Genomic DNA, 15,075 nt, shown 5'->3' on the forward strand with positions numbered 1-15,075 from the left:
TGTAAGCTGGGTGAATGATACAAAGCATTCTGTACATCTTTCTAGAAAACACTTCTGAGATACTTATAATGAAAAACTTCCTTGAAGGTTTTTTTTTTCTTCTTTTTTTAAAGGAAAAACTTTCCAATAAATATGGGGACGGGGCGGACGGGGACGGGGGGGACGGGGGGGGGGACAAAAAAAGCCCAAAAACTTTTTCTATTGTAAAACTAATCTAATAGTCACTAAATCAATAAAAAGCATTAATTTGAAAGACATGCTTTTAAGACCAAACATCCACTTACTTTTACTGCAGCCAAATAGGTTGTGGACATCCAAATTACTAGCATTGGGAACACAGTTGTCACATTTCAAGCCAGTTACAAATTGTTTACAAACACACTGTCCAGTAACAAGATGACAAGTCCCACTAATGGCTCCTGCAGGATGACAATTACAATGCTGACATCTATAAACAAAACCAAATCAAGAAGTGATCAAAACACATTAACACTTCAGTTAAGCACAGTAGGGTTTTTAGTAGATTCTCTTGTCTTACATAATTAAAAAATCATAAACAGTTCAGTAGCCTGAGACACAGTAGAAAATCTAAATATTAGCCTTATAAAAAAAAAACTTAAAAAGAAGGTGCCTATTATTGAAACAAACATTAAAATCTCAATACCAGAATAACACACTAATTTGTATAAAACTGCTTAGAATTAACAGAGCTTTTTCTGTTGCATATACTGATCTATATAAAAAATACATAACGTTTGGTAATAACCACATTATGAACTCAGTCCTGCAGCGCTTACTCACACAACCTTTATTGCACAACTGTAGAGTTCAGAATGATACAGGTGCAACCAGCTTCAAAGCTGCCTGCAAAAAACATTCCAACTTGAAGGAAACTAGGCTTTTTTGAAAAAAATAATCAGTTAGTAATTTCTTGTCCACAAAGGCAAATGGAAGCTGCAAAAAATAACATACTGCAAATACAGGAGAAAAAAAAAAAAACATAGAAACAGAAAAAGGGAGAAAAATCTCAACTTAAAATAGGGAAAAGAAACACAATGGCAGAAAAATAAATACTATAATGGATAGTACATTTTCTTTACTGCCTGATATCAAAATTGAAAAAAATTAAAAAGAATATTTAATTAAACATGTAAAGTAAAATAATAATTTAATTAAAAAAATTTAAAGCATCAGTATCATACAAATGTCACATTTCCACTGTGCAGATCTCTGGCATCAGTGGAACACTGTTACTGTATTAATTTATGCTTTGGATTTTGCATGTGGAAACTCTCATGATCAACTTGCTTTTCAGTTGATATATTATCTTCCCATTGACACTCATTTATAACATGAATACTGATGTCTGATTATGCAAGTATTCAAAGACTTGCAAAATCTTAGAAGCTGAGTAATTTTTCTCTTATTGCAAGCACAACATTATTGGGCAGTAGCATATCACCTATTGTAATACAGTCCATCATCATTAGTCATAACAGAAATAGTTAACAATGGCAAATAAAATAGTATACTTTAGATTCTAATTTCACCATCTTTTATTTGCTGAAGACTTAAGGAGTTTTGAAAAATCATGGACTGGGAGGAATTTGGGACTGTGCAGTGTGCACTCATTCTCCTTGCCCTAAGCTGCACAAGTTCCTGTCTCAGGCATCAGCAACAGCAGCCTAGAGGGAAGCTTAAAGTACCCCAGGTGCCAGGGCCCAAGATGATGAAGTGGCAGAAGGACACTAGAAGAGTCCAAGGGAGAGACATCATACCATGCCCCCTCTGCTCTGCTAAGCCAAAGACTGCTCTAGAGTTGCTGATTTATAGTTGGCCGAATTTCCCCTGGCCAGTTTCACCAGGCCCAAGGAAATAGGTGACAGTACCTTTAGTTAAGTTAGCTCCCCATTTTTCCAGTCATCATAACCACCTTTTTCTATCTCTTTCTACCTATATGAAGGCAGAAATAAAGGTGAGTTTACTTGTGTTTTAGGTACTGGCTTTTAAAAACAAGAGAGATGGGAGGGGAGAGGAGGAGAGGGTGGAAAGTGTTTTCACATTAAGCCACTAAAATTCAGGTCAATAATCAGTGAAATAGACATTAAATGTGACAGATTTTTAAACATGTTTAAGAAAACTCTTCACATATATTTTCTGCCCATCACAGAGCTCTCTTTATTAGAGTTCCTTCACTCCATGGCAACTCTTGCTGTGTGATCTCCTGGGTAATCATTCAACACCCTTAAAAAGGCTGATAAAAGCTAAAGCTGCAAAATAAGCTGCAAATTTGTTTTATGGACTAATATCCCTTTGGGAACAAATAAAATACATTCTCTCTTGGAAACCACTATACTGTAGTTTGCTCTCTTTTATAGTCGAGAGAAAAGGGCAATTTTTTTCAAACTGTATTAAGTCTTTTCATCTGTAGGCAGTGCATCCAAATCCCCCTTCAAATAGAGGTTTTGTTTAGACTGTTTAAATATCATGACTGAAAAAAATGGTTTAGTTAGAGAAAAAAAAGAAGATAGAATTATTTGCTCAGCCATGCAATATTTTATTATTTCATAATTTCATTACATGATGATACTGAGTATGTATAGTTTGCGGCTTTTTTTTTTTTTTTAAACATGTGTCTCAAAACACAAACAGTAAGAGACACCTTCTCTTACTATTCCCTGTTTATTACTGTACCTCTTATGAATAAGGGTCCCCTGAGCATTCCAGTTTGCATTATCATTCACACATGAGATAATCAAACTCATTTTACATACATGTACATTCACAGTAATAGTTTTCAGAGTCTGACAGGATGGGGATTGTTTTTGCTTGGAAAAGTTGTATTTTCTTCTAGGAAAAGTGTAGACACCCTACCTCCTTCTATACTGATATAGGTCCTGATCCTGCAAATAACAGCATAAAAGTCATCCTATTCAATTCCATAGTGTTATTCACATGTATTTGCAAGATCACAAAGACACATTCATTACTTTCTTTAACTGCAGAACATTAGAACTGGCTTTATTTTTATGCACAGATCATACTTTTCCGTGCTCTAAAATCAATTGAGGATTTCAAAGAAATAATTCTTTGAAATTTTTAATTGTATTTTCAGTGTTCCTGTTAAATGCTACTTCATCAAGATACTCTAAGTCAAATATATTTGAGCTTTATTAAAACAGAATTATATATAATCAAAGAAAACGGACTTCTAAAACATGGAAAGAGAAATGCCAGACCAAGATGAATTGCAATATTGATTTTGTGAGGATAAATGGTTTTTGTAATATTAATATAGAGAAACCTTTATTACATTGACTCTCTAGGTGCAGTTAGAGCCTCTCCAGCAATCTGTTTAAAATCTTCATTTTTCATCCTTATGGGAAAACCTCACTTGCTAAATGGATTTCATAAACAGTAATCTGTCAAGATATATATATATAGATAAACAATTTGTGATGTTCATTGACCAGTTCATTATAGTAAACAATACAGAGGTAAGGCATCTCAGATATGTACCAATGCCCACAGCCGCTCGAGATCTGTTCAGACTAGTGGAAATTCCCAGAATCTCAAATTCCTTAACAGCTGAGGAAATTTTCCTGCTTTATAAACTGGAATGCATTAAAAAATACAGAGTTCCAGTTTGATCTTACAAACCTCACAAAATTAATCAACACACACACACACACACACACTCTCCTCTAAGACCAGCAGGATTTCAAAGACTCGCAGTCTCTGTATGTCATGATAGCAATACCAAGTCTTAGCAGAAAAGAACCAAAAGTTAAGACGGGTATGTCTTTGCTACTACAGAGGGCTCCTACTCTGTTTTATTCTGTAACCCCAGATTACTTAAAAGATGCAAGGATGGTTTCTTTACAAAGAAAAAAAATACTTTTTTCTTTTTTTAAAGAAGATTTTAACAGTTAAAAAGAATGAATTAAAACAGATTAATAAATAAAGTCCTGTATTACCATTTTCAGTGGATAAATGTTTCTGCCTGAGGAACAGAGGTACATTGCCCAAGTAGATGCTAACTAGAAGGAAGCCAAGCATATGCAACACTAGTTAATCATGTTGCTTAATGTACTATCATAGCAGTCTTCAATACTGTCATGAGGATTAGGCAATATTAAGGCATAAAGCCAACTTTGATTCAATTTCCAAAACTGTAAAAACTTCCTATCTTTACAACAAGACGAGCCAATGCTTTGGATCTAGATAATTCTAGATATTCTATATTTTGAATCTCAGAGGACAGCTGAAGATGAAAGTAGTTGGAGCCTACTGTCTAGTGCAGGAGAGATGTTGCTTAACAGTGACTTAAACTTTTCCATTGCCTGCTTAAATGGAAAAGAAAAATCCATTCCAAATAATTTTTAAAAATTACTAAAAACAAGGAAGATGTATTTAAAAGGGAACTTTAATATTACACAGATTTTATCCTTTACCATTAGAAGTGACAGGAAGTGAAAATAGGAAGTCCTTATTCCTACAGATTACTTTATGGCCATTAGCAGATGCCTCTGTGGCCCACAACACTAAAAAAATAATTTTAAAAATCTCCTAATGAATGACAGTAACATAAAGTGAAAAATCTGCAGAATAATGTCAAGTAAATGCAAGAAGACACAGAAAATCACTGCCTAAAAGCGTGTCTACCCTACACTACCTGGGGGAAAGGAGCACAGTGGAAAGAACGTTGTACAGATTTTGTTTAAGCCTGTTTTTTTAAAAGGCAAAAATACTAAACTTGAAAATACTTTTCCACCATCAGTCTGTATCAAAATACGATAGTATTAGAGCTGTGCAATCTTACTGAACAACCTTTAGAAGGAAATTGAGATTGTGAGGATTAGCAAGAAAAGATGCTGGAAGAGAAAAATAGAGCAATAGTCAGAATAACAATGCACCACCTACAGATATATTTTACCCATTATATTCCAGGGAATATATCTATATAATTTTAGTGCATATAAAGACCTAGGCTATGTTAGATAAAGAATTTACCTTGTTGCACATAATTAAGTACAGGTGAAGAATACACTCCTTCAGGAAAACAGACTTTTAAGAGGAAAGGTGCTGTGAGTATTTCTACTGCTGTTGCTAAAACAAGTTTGTAAAGGCAGGAATATCTGCAATTTTTTGCTTTATTTTCCATTAAAATGTCTTTTGCTCTGAAATTTTTCAAAAGCATCAACTGTTTATAAGAAAAGCACACTACATTTACAACATATCATTCAAAATATATACTTTAATCATTAATGATCGGTATCTCAGAAACCAGCATCTTACTGAGGACAAAGAGGAATTGTAGTGAAGCAATATCAAATACCTACAACATTAGACACACTGTGTATAGCTTTCGTGTTGCTTCTACTTAAATCAGTGGCAAAATGTCTACTTACTCCAGTACATGTGAGCACAAGGGGCTGTATAACACATCATATGTAAATCTGAGAGTGCACACATGAATTGAAGGGAAGGATTAATGTAAACAGATTACATCTTTTTATTCTCACTGAAACCTTAGAATTTGCTAACATGAGAAAAATGTAACGAGGAGGTTATAAATTACCTGTAAAAAGGAAACACTCACCTCCCTGTGACAGAGTCAAATCCAAAATAAAGCTCTCTACAATGCTCACATGTTCGTCCTGTTACAGACGCATCTCGGCAAATACATTGGCCAGTAAGTTTATCACAAACCTGATTCACTGAACCAACTATGTGGCACAGACATGGCAGACAGCCAGTGACACTGGATGGAGAAAAATAAAAACCTAGAAAAAAGAAAGTGATTTTAAGAATAGACAATACAAGAAAAATGCAAAAGAAGTGAGCTCAACAAAGACTGTTATTAACTTGTGTACAATCTGGGACGAAACAATGGAGCCAAAGGTTAGGTAATACACGCACACACCAACTCAGATAAAGCCATACAGTCCCCTTGCAGGGCAGGGCTTCTGAATCTTTTAATTGGCACTTGGTAAAGCTATTATTCATCCTCCACTTGCCAGCTCCGATTCTTTACTCTCTCTCTTCAGACTTTGTTTTAGACAGAGCAAATGCAAAATAGGAGAACTACAGTACTGTGTCTGTGGGGAAAGTAAAAACCCAAGGACATGAGAGCCATTAACGAATGCACCACAAGCCATAGGAACATAAAAAATACTATGCAAGAACAAACATTTGTCCTGTCTAGTCCAGGACCTCATCTCTGACAACAGCCAGTATTAAAAAGCTGCCAACAAATGCAAGAAATGCATGTATTTTCTTAGGAAAGTTCCCTCTTAACCTTTCTTACCTAGTGGCTGACTTAAGTCATGAAACATAAGGCTGTTTCTTAAGAAAACCTACATTTGGTGAGCATTCCCAGGTCTATATAAATACTTACATTTTACTCTACTGAGCCTATAATTTGTATCCTACACCAGTACATTCACAGAAGCTAACAAACTGTTGAAAAAAGTAACTTGTCTGCTATTAAAAAGCTGTCATTCTGAACCCCATCCTTCTGTTCTTGTATTATTACAAATTATCAACCTGAGCATTCGGTTTACCTTCCCTGCAGTATATTTGGTATATTTCTGCTATACTATCTTTCATCCTTTTCCCCTCTTAAGCAATCTTTATCTATGCAAGTCTTTAACCCAGTTATTGATAAACACAGGTAGACACAGTTTATTCACCTCTAATTGAAGCATTGAAAAAATTACCCATTATTCACTGCCTCGCCTGAAATTCCAAACAAAAGACATTTTAAGCACAGTTCTTTTTAGTGACACTGTACCACTGGTATAATCTATTTTGCTACCTATCTACCAACTTATTCCATTCTTACAAATTTTTTTTCTATACACCAGGCCACAAGACAATTCAAGTAAGGGAATACCACTAAGCAATATAATTGCATAATGTTTTCTAACATTATTTTGTATTTTTTACCAGACCATTCATGGACATTTCATGAAGTTTTTCACACAAATTGCTCTGGTCTTTTTTCTGGGTGGTACAGTTAGTAAAAATGCAATGATGTGTTTGAGTTATTCAAATGATGATGGTGACGCAATATTAACTGACACTTGTCAACAACAAATACCTATCTCTGAACATCAGTCCTAAGATAGGGCCATTAGTTAGGTGTTTCTATCTCATCAGCTGGCTGTCATTATTCCTTACTGCACAACTTAAGCAAAATGTCTGTCTTTACTCAAACACATATGCAGTATTTTGACAGACTTCTTGGACACATTCCCTCTTTCTCAATTTCCATCAGCTTTTTTCTTAGCCATGTTCTCAGTTACTGAATCTTTTTATCAGTCCAATAATTTTCTCATGTCCTGCTTTATAATAAAAAGCCCCAAACTGCACTGTAACATGCCATCTTGCCCAAGGCCTTGTTATTTATTTTGTCTTACAAGAGATAGCCTTATATATACACACCCCTAGGGTAGTATTGTCTGTCTTCACAGTACTGTTGCACAGTGAGCTCATATCCAAATAGCGGAAGAACTAAACAAATTGAAAACATTAGAATTTTACTGCTCAAATCTTTGTTCAAGTTTAGCCTCTGGTCCTCAGCGAGATAAATCTCAAGTGGACAGTGAAGTGATATCAGTCTCCAGTTAACATACATTCACATCATAAAATAACCATGCTGTTGGCACTTTATTMCAGAGAGGCCCAGAATGGAGCCACCAAAGAGACTGAATAGCTTGAAGTTATTAGTGAGGCAGCATGTATTATCTCATACTGCAGTTGCCTGCGCAGTACAGTGACCATCCTGTGCACAAACAGAGGAGACCATTTCCCGGCAATGTCACTCCTGAGCACAATGAACAACTCCACTCAAAGAACATAACGAGAAGATAGGAAACAAGTTTAAGCCTAGACTCCTGCAGAAGGTCAGAGCACTTCTCCAGTACCAAGTTTATAGCGTGCAGTGAATGATAAACACTCGTGCTAACAGAGACTCTCTTCTTTCAGAAATTTAGCATAAAACTAATGTGTTAGAAAAGACTATAGTGGATAAATAAGCACATCTCTAGTAGAGAAATCAGTTTCAGCTGAGCTGAATTGATCACTATGGCACCTGTTGTTTTTGCCACAGCAGAAAAATGCATAATTAGTATCTATATCTTAATGTTAACCAGCTTCCAGGTCTCCTAACATCGTAACAGCTAAACCACTGTAGAGCAGAACGGATTTGGCACAATGTGTTTTGATAAAATAATCTTTTACAAATGCTCTAGAAGTTTAATTAGGTTAAGTTTCATGATGCTACTACAATATTTAAAAAATATCTTTAAAAAGTTGTAAGTAAAAGTCAAGATTAAAAAAAAGTAAAAGTGAGGGACAGGGGAAAATGGGAGAGAGCCTTTCCCCCAAATAGTTTATAAAAAGAATTAACTAACATTATTAATGTAGACAAGAAGAGAAGAGGCCTCGTGTTAAAAATCCATACTGGTGGTCAGAACTATTACTATTATTTACTTCCACCACCTAGACTTTGGCAGGAAAGAACAAGAAACAACTGTTGATGCAAGCTTAATTTACAGCAATGTTAGAACAGCCCATAAAAGTCGCTTTATGAAGGATCCACTGTTGCATAATAGAGCCAATCTCAGATTTGCAGAGAGCTATTGCAAATCTCCACAGTATCTAACTGGTAGTATGCTTATTCTTCAGATTTTCTCCAATTCAACCGCAGCTGATCATATTTGTCAAATATTCCTTCAAAAGGAAGAATAAAAGCCATAGTAAAGTATTCATCCTCCTTATTTTAATGATATTCTTATCATCTCTCCTTCCGTATATATGTATCTCTTGAAAAAGGAACACCTGAAAAATCCCATAGTGTGTTTACACTGTGGTGGTAAGTCTTCTTTCTTAACCACAGCCTATGCTTCAAATATAATTAACGTAACAGTGTTAACAACACTGACAACTTTGTCATTACACACATCAAATTCTTCTGGCCAAGAAGGGATGTAATATGTATATAAAACTCAGTACTGCTGCCTGGTGACACATTTTACATTCTGGCTTACAGCTTTTCTACCGTGTCGTACTATCAAAAGCCCTGCTCACTAAATGAAGAATATAGAAAAAGCCTCTTACAGCTGTGCCTGCACTCACCATAGGATCCAAGATCTGTATTGAACAGCATTTTTATGGAACGTATTCCAGCCAGTGTGGCACCACAGTCATGGAATAAGACACAGACAAACTCCTCAGACTTATTTGGGGACTAGAAAAATTAGTTTTCAAATACTGCAATCTAGCACATCTCAAAAACTAGTTTACATAATGGTAAAACCGCTGTTTTGTTTGGCTTTATGTAAGAGTCAAGCGTTCCTCTCTTTTCATATACTGCTAGTTAAAAAAAATAAAGTGTACAGAAATCTACTAAAAATTTTACTTGTATGAAAACAAACCGGAAAACAATGGGCCACCAATACAGCTTAATAGTAGATGATACACATGCTGAATGCTCTGGAAACAATCCTTTAAAAATTCTTATGGTAAAATAATTTCCCAAAGTTACATTTGGTTTGGTTTTTCAATTTTTCTCCATTGGCAGCTCTTCCAGGATTAAGATTTTTGTAACTGTTGGAAACGTCTCAAACTTTATCAAGGCACACAGAAGACATGGTAAGACGCAGGCATCCTGTCTTCTGAAGTTATTTTAAATACCATCAACTACAAGAGACACATAATTATCCAGAGAAAAAAAGACATATGACCTGTATTCCACTCAGAAAACTCAGGTAACAGTTGAAATGTCCCAAAAACCTAAGAAGTTCTTAATATGTTTTTATGGTTGCCAGTTTTACCTAATTAACTGTGTGCTTTTAATTAGTCTGTGTGGGCTACAGATATACTTCAAGTGCATTTTCTTATCTTTGTCCCAAGGCGAAGCCAAAGGACATATTTAACATACTTGAAACCAATTAAACTCTTCCATACTTCTATAACTTAATTGCACTATTACTACCAGACATTTCCCTCATCTGATCTTAAAAAAAAAATCTGGATGTATCTACAAGTGGATATTACTATATTACTCATAATTATATAATAGAAGACTAGTGCAAATTCTTCCAAAATTGGGAGTTTCACTGTTATATTTTTTTAAGAAAGTCTTTATTTTGACACATCATTAAGTTGTCTAACACATTTCACCTCCTCCATTTCATCATGCAGCTCTTTAATATTTAATTTTACTTGTTTGTTGTTGCTGTTGTTGCATTCTATCTTTGTTCCACTTCTCTTTAAACATGTGCTGCCATCAGCAGCCATGAACTACCTACCAGTACAGTCTGGGCTTCTGGAGATTTTGGCTTGGTGGTTTGGGTTTTTTTCAGGTTTTTTTGCTTTTGGCTTTCTAACAGCAGTAAGCAATACTAATTTACCTCTAAGCCTCATCTTTTCTGTAATAATCACCCCTATTTTACCTTCTCCTTTGAAATATATTAACAAAGTGTATTTATAAAAAAAGTATAGCTGCATTTAACATCTAAGTCAGCTCACATGGGGATTAACACTAAAATGTTAGTGAAAATATCATAATACGCTGTGCTAAGAGCAATACAACACTCCCACAATGTTAAGGACTTAAAGTTTAACCTACAGAAGAGAGCTCAGTGTTCATCACATACATTCATTTCTTAGCGACTTTAAAAATAATTCTTATAACAAGACTTTTTTTTTTAAACAGRAACTACTGTTTAAGTATTCCTTTGAGTGCCATGTAGGCTTTTCCACATACCAGTCTGTTCATAGTATCAATTAAACCTTTCTAAACCATTTAGTTCTGCATAAAGCCTGGCCTTTATTTTTCAAGGACAAGGGTGGTCATTGACTCAGGAAGCCTTGATATCACTCCTCTGCCAATCTCTGATTAAGTGGCTGCTGTAGTGGGTTAGCAGGTCAAACAGCACTGGAGGAGGAACTAAGAAAAACAGAACACTGCCTTATTTATTAGTATATGTACCTAAAATAATTTAAATTAAAATATTTTTTAAAATTCTTAATGGAGGTTAAGCAGCTTTTTTAACCTCTGTTCAAATTATTGAATGGCATATTAAAACCAATGGGGCTATAATGTACCTTCTAATGTGACCTGCTACTTTAATAAATTGCACATGTATTTAACATGAACTAAATCTATCTATTTAATATTACTAAGGGTAGGTTAATAATGCCTGTAGTTTCACTTTATCCAACTACTGTTTAAAACAAAAATGTTAAAATATAATTGCAGAGCTACCTACTTAAAATGAATATTTAAAACTCCATTTACCGTAATACAGTATGGAACCTTGAGCTGTGATGCAGCAATTGCAGTATCAGCTATTTATAGGGCCAAACCATAAGCAATCCTTGTGAAAGTCAGCATATCCCCAACACGGTTAGGCAGGTGTAGGTTTTTCAAGCAGCATGCTTGCCAGTCTCATCAGAGTTCAAAAAACATCTCTTTACCTCCCTCCCTGCTGAGCCTTATGCATGCAGAACTCTTCAAGAAGACTCTGCCTCAGTTTTCTTATGTGGATAGCTGCTATTCATGTAACTATGCTAATGTACCTCTTAGACTGCAATTTAGTGAATGGGCCATGACAAGCTGCGTATTTTTTCAATACCTAGAAGCACTAGGCCTAATACTATTTTGGACCTGCTGAAACTGCTGTAATAACACAAGTTACACAATCCCTGTATGGCAAGAGAATAAATATGTGATGGTGAGTAGGACATTAGTTCTTCATTCTTACTCACAGAGTCAGGAAGAAATATGAAAAAAATAAAATTAATAATAACTTAAGTAAGAGGTATATCAGGCATCAAACTCTGTAGCTGCATATTAAATACTGTAGGAACTGTAATAATATGTAACAAAGCAAAAGTTACTACATCAAATAGATTTTCTTCCAATTTCCTTACCAGGTTTACACTCATTGCACCTTCTTCCCTGACGATGAGGCAGACATACACACTGTCCAGAAAGGTGGTCACAAACTGTTCCTGTCAATGTACCCAGAGTGTCACAGTCACAATGCTGGCAGCCATGGAGGTTGCTAACAGTAAGGTTGTACATATGAAGCATGCACTGACTGCACTGAAGGCCAGTTACACCAGCTTTGCAAGGGCACTGTCCTGTTGATTTGTCACACAGCAGAGAGCCGTTTACTGTTACTGTACCTGCCTTATCACAGTTACATGGCAGACAAATAAAGGAAGGATTTTGTTGTACTTTGTGGTAGCCATCTATGCATTCATTGCATTGTCTTCCTCCAACATTTGGTTTACATGCACATTGCCCTGTCTCAGCATTGCACACAGTTCCAGAAAGTGACCCTGCAACATTACATTCACAAGCTTTACAGCCAGCTACATCCAGGCCATAAAAGTTCTCCATGCAGGTGTCACAATGAAGTCCTTTTACTTGTTCCTTACAGCTGCACTGCCCACTAAGAGGGTTGCAGAACTGGTTCACTGAGCCATGGATGTTGCACCAACAAGGCTCACATCCCTCTTCATTAGAATTTCTGAGAGCTTTAAATCCAAAATTGCAACTATCACACCTATGGCCTGAAAAGAGAAAAGGTATTAATAAAAGAAAAAGACAAAACACCACTCATTTCTATGAAAAAAAAGTATTTGTATAATACACTTTAAAAAAAGAAAAAGAAACGACTAATCTTTTCCTTCACCACCATGATTAACAGGAATTAAAAGACTGCACAAGTCAATTGAACAACAGTGGCATCCCAAAAACCTGTTTACTTTTCCAATTTGTTTCAGAAACAATGCGTTTCAGTTGGCTTCTCAATACAATTTAAGATACTTCAGCAAGAGATTTTAAAACATACCTAAGAAAAAAGAATTCATCTATGCGACCCTCAGAATACTACCTGTTGCATGATCAATTGTTACATTAACTCTTTCCCTTACTTAGTAGAAATGCAGTATGCAAGAAATTGTGCTGGGCTCTCAATCTGTTTTGATAACAGATTTATATATTATATTAAAAACATTAAATATGTTCTAGGACAACACAAGTTAGACTAATTACAATGAATGAGCTACTTAACACTGTATGCCAGTTTTAACATTGATTATATGTATGTTGGTGTTTATTGTTAGCCCTTACTGAAAGCAGAAAATGCCTTCCATAATCCAGAATGAAATAATATTTTTATCTAAATGTATGATTTAGTTAACTCCTACAGTGCATTAAAATCTAAACTGTTTTCTTAATACTTCATCCTGTAGCTTTATTAGCTTTGTTTTCAAAGTCATTGCTTTATCCCTGCCCCAAGGGATAGCATTTGTATTTTAGTTTATAAAATGTACATTACAAGAAAGCAAACTAGATTATTATATGAAAAATGCAAATTCACAGTTATGTATTTTCCCCTGCAACGGGAAAATCCTTCACTATGAAGCCATCATTTAATTATTGCACCCAGAAAAAAAAATAATCTAATGTTCTAGCAAAATACTGCCATCGTTCAAAAAATATAGAAACATACAAAAATACCTTTAATAACTTATATGTAGAAAAATAAAATTTAAAATAGTAGGAAATGCTTTATATACATGGATAAAAGCTCAAAAACTCCAACAGAAGGCAAGTTTCTTTAACAGTGATGAATGACTCACCTAAGGCATATCATTTAATTTCAATAAGGAAAATAAAAAAGGACCACTATTGCTGCAAATTTTAAAAATAACTGTATTGTTAACAAGAATTATGACTCATTTTGAACTATTAAAATTGGTCTACATGGATTCATATCATATCAGTTTTAAAAATATGCGCAGTGCTTATTTGAATATGCCATACATATTCCTGACAGGTAATCTATTCCTAACGATACTGAGGAAGGCCTACAGGGCATCACATTCAATGTTAACAAGTACAGGGGAGTTAGCACGCTTGGCATTTAATTCACATTCTTCTACCTTTTTATTCTAGATGAATGACCTACTTTAATAAAATTATTGGTGCTAATGTATTTTACTGGTGATAGAATCATTAGTAAGATTTAACAGTTGTGTTAACTCTAACAGTTCACGTTTCATAACACCACAGTCCATAGATGCAGTTTTCTGTTATCCTGTTTGTTTAAACAGATAAAATGGCAACAGACAGATTGCTCTAAAAACCAATTTAGAAATCCAGAGAGGAAAGCTTTCTTTGTTAAAGTTTACTGCACAGTTTTGGTAAATTACATTTGGTAAATCARATTTACTTAAACATGTACTAACATATAGAAGCTTATTTACACTTGGTTTGGAAAACAAAAAAGAGAATCCAGTCTGAAAAGAATTAGGTCTTTATCCCACAGACAGTCAAACACTTGCTTAACAGCAGTGATCCACCATATTTACATGTAAATTTGCAGAAAGCATACATTTACACATTTTTGACTATAACTTTTTTCATTGGAAATAAAAATAATTCTTATTATTTCCATCAAGGAGACAAAATATTTAAAATAATATATAAACAATCAAGCATGCAAGAATCAGATTCTGCACTTCTTGCATACCAAACTCCTACTGAGGTTAAAAAAAAAAGTCTTTACAGACATAGGGGATGAACCTTACCAAACCCAAAATGTAGGCAAAGAACATATAACTAAGAATGCCATGAAGTCCATTTTATTGAACATAGAAAATGTTTTTAAGATGAATGGAAAAAGTCACAGAGGTTATTTTTGACTCTTAGCAGCCCTTTCACTACATGGAAAACATGGTACTTGGCATTCCACAAGAAAGAGAATACAAACTATTAACATTTATGTCTGTCTACAGTTATTTTCCTTATTTGTTGTTATTTTGTATTTGCTTTTGGAAACCCCAATCACAATCAGAAAAAAGAAAAGACACAAAGAAAGGATCACAATGCTGCAACCCTATAATAATTCAATAGTCACAATTCAGTAAATTATAAATTAGCAGATACTTGAATTTTTGTTAATACAACCTAAAACTATGGTTAGCTGCATAAAAATAGGTTTCTAACTGTGTTAATAACAAAGCAAAAAAGGATCTTTTTTTTTT

At 34.7% G+C, this 15,075-nt stretch overlaps 1 protein-coding gene across 1 annotated transcript in view; it reads right to left on the bottom strand.

Annotated features, from left to right (window-relative positions):
* USH2A (usherin) overlaps nucleotides 1–15,075 on the bottom strand; it is a 408,708-nt gene that overhangs the window by 324,977 nt on the left and 68,656 nt on the right. The window contains exons 12-14 of the mRNA XM_026088840.1: nucleotides 11,947–12,594; nucleotides 5,603–5,786; nucleotides 285–448 (exon numbers count right to left, since the gene is read on the bottom strand). Coding sequence (XP_025944625.1) covers nucleotides 285–448; nucleotides 5,603–5,786; nucleotides 11,947–12,594 — 996 coding nt within the window. The remainder of the gene's footprint in view (nucleotides 1–284; nucleotides 449–5,602; nucleotides 5,787–11,946; nucleotides 12,595–15,075) is intronic.

This window comes from Apteryx rowi, unplaced genomic scaffold (assembly GCF_003343035.1).
Source record: "Apteryx rowi isolate R43461 unplaced genomic scaffold, aptRow1 scaffold_79, whole genome shotgun sequence".
Lineage (NCBI taxonomy): Eukaryota > Metazoa > Chordata > Aves > Apterygiformes > Apterygidae > Apteryx > Apteryx rowi.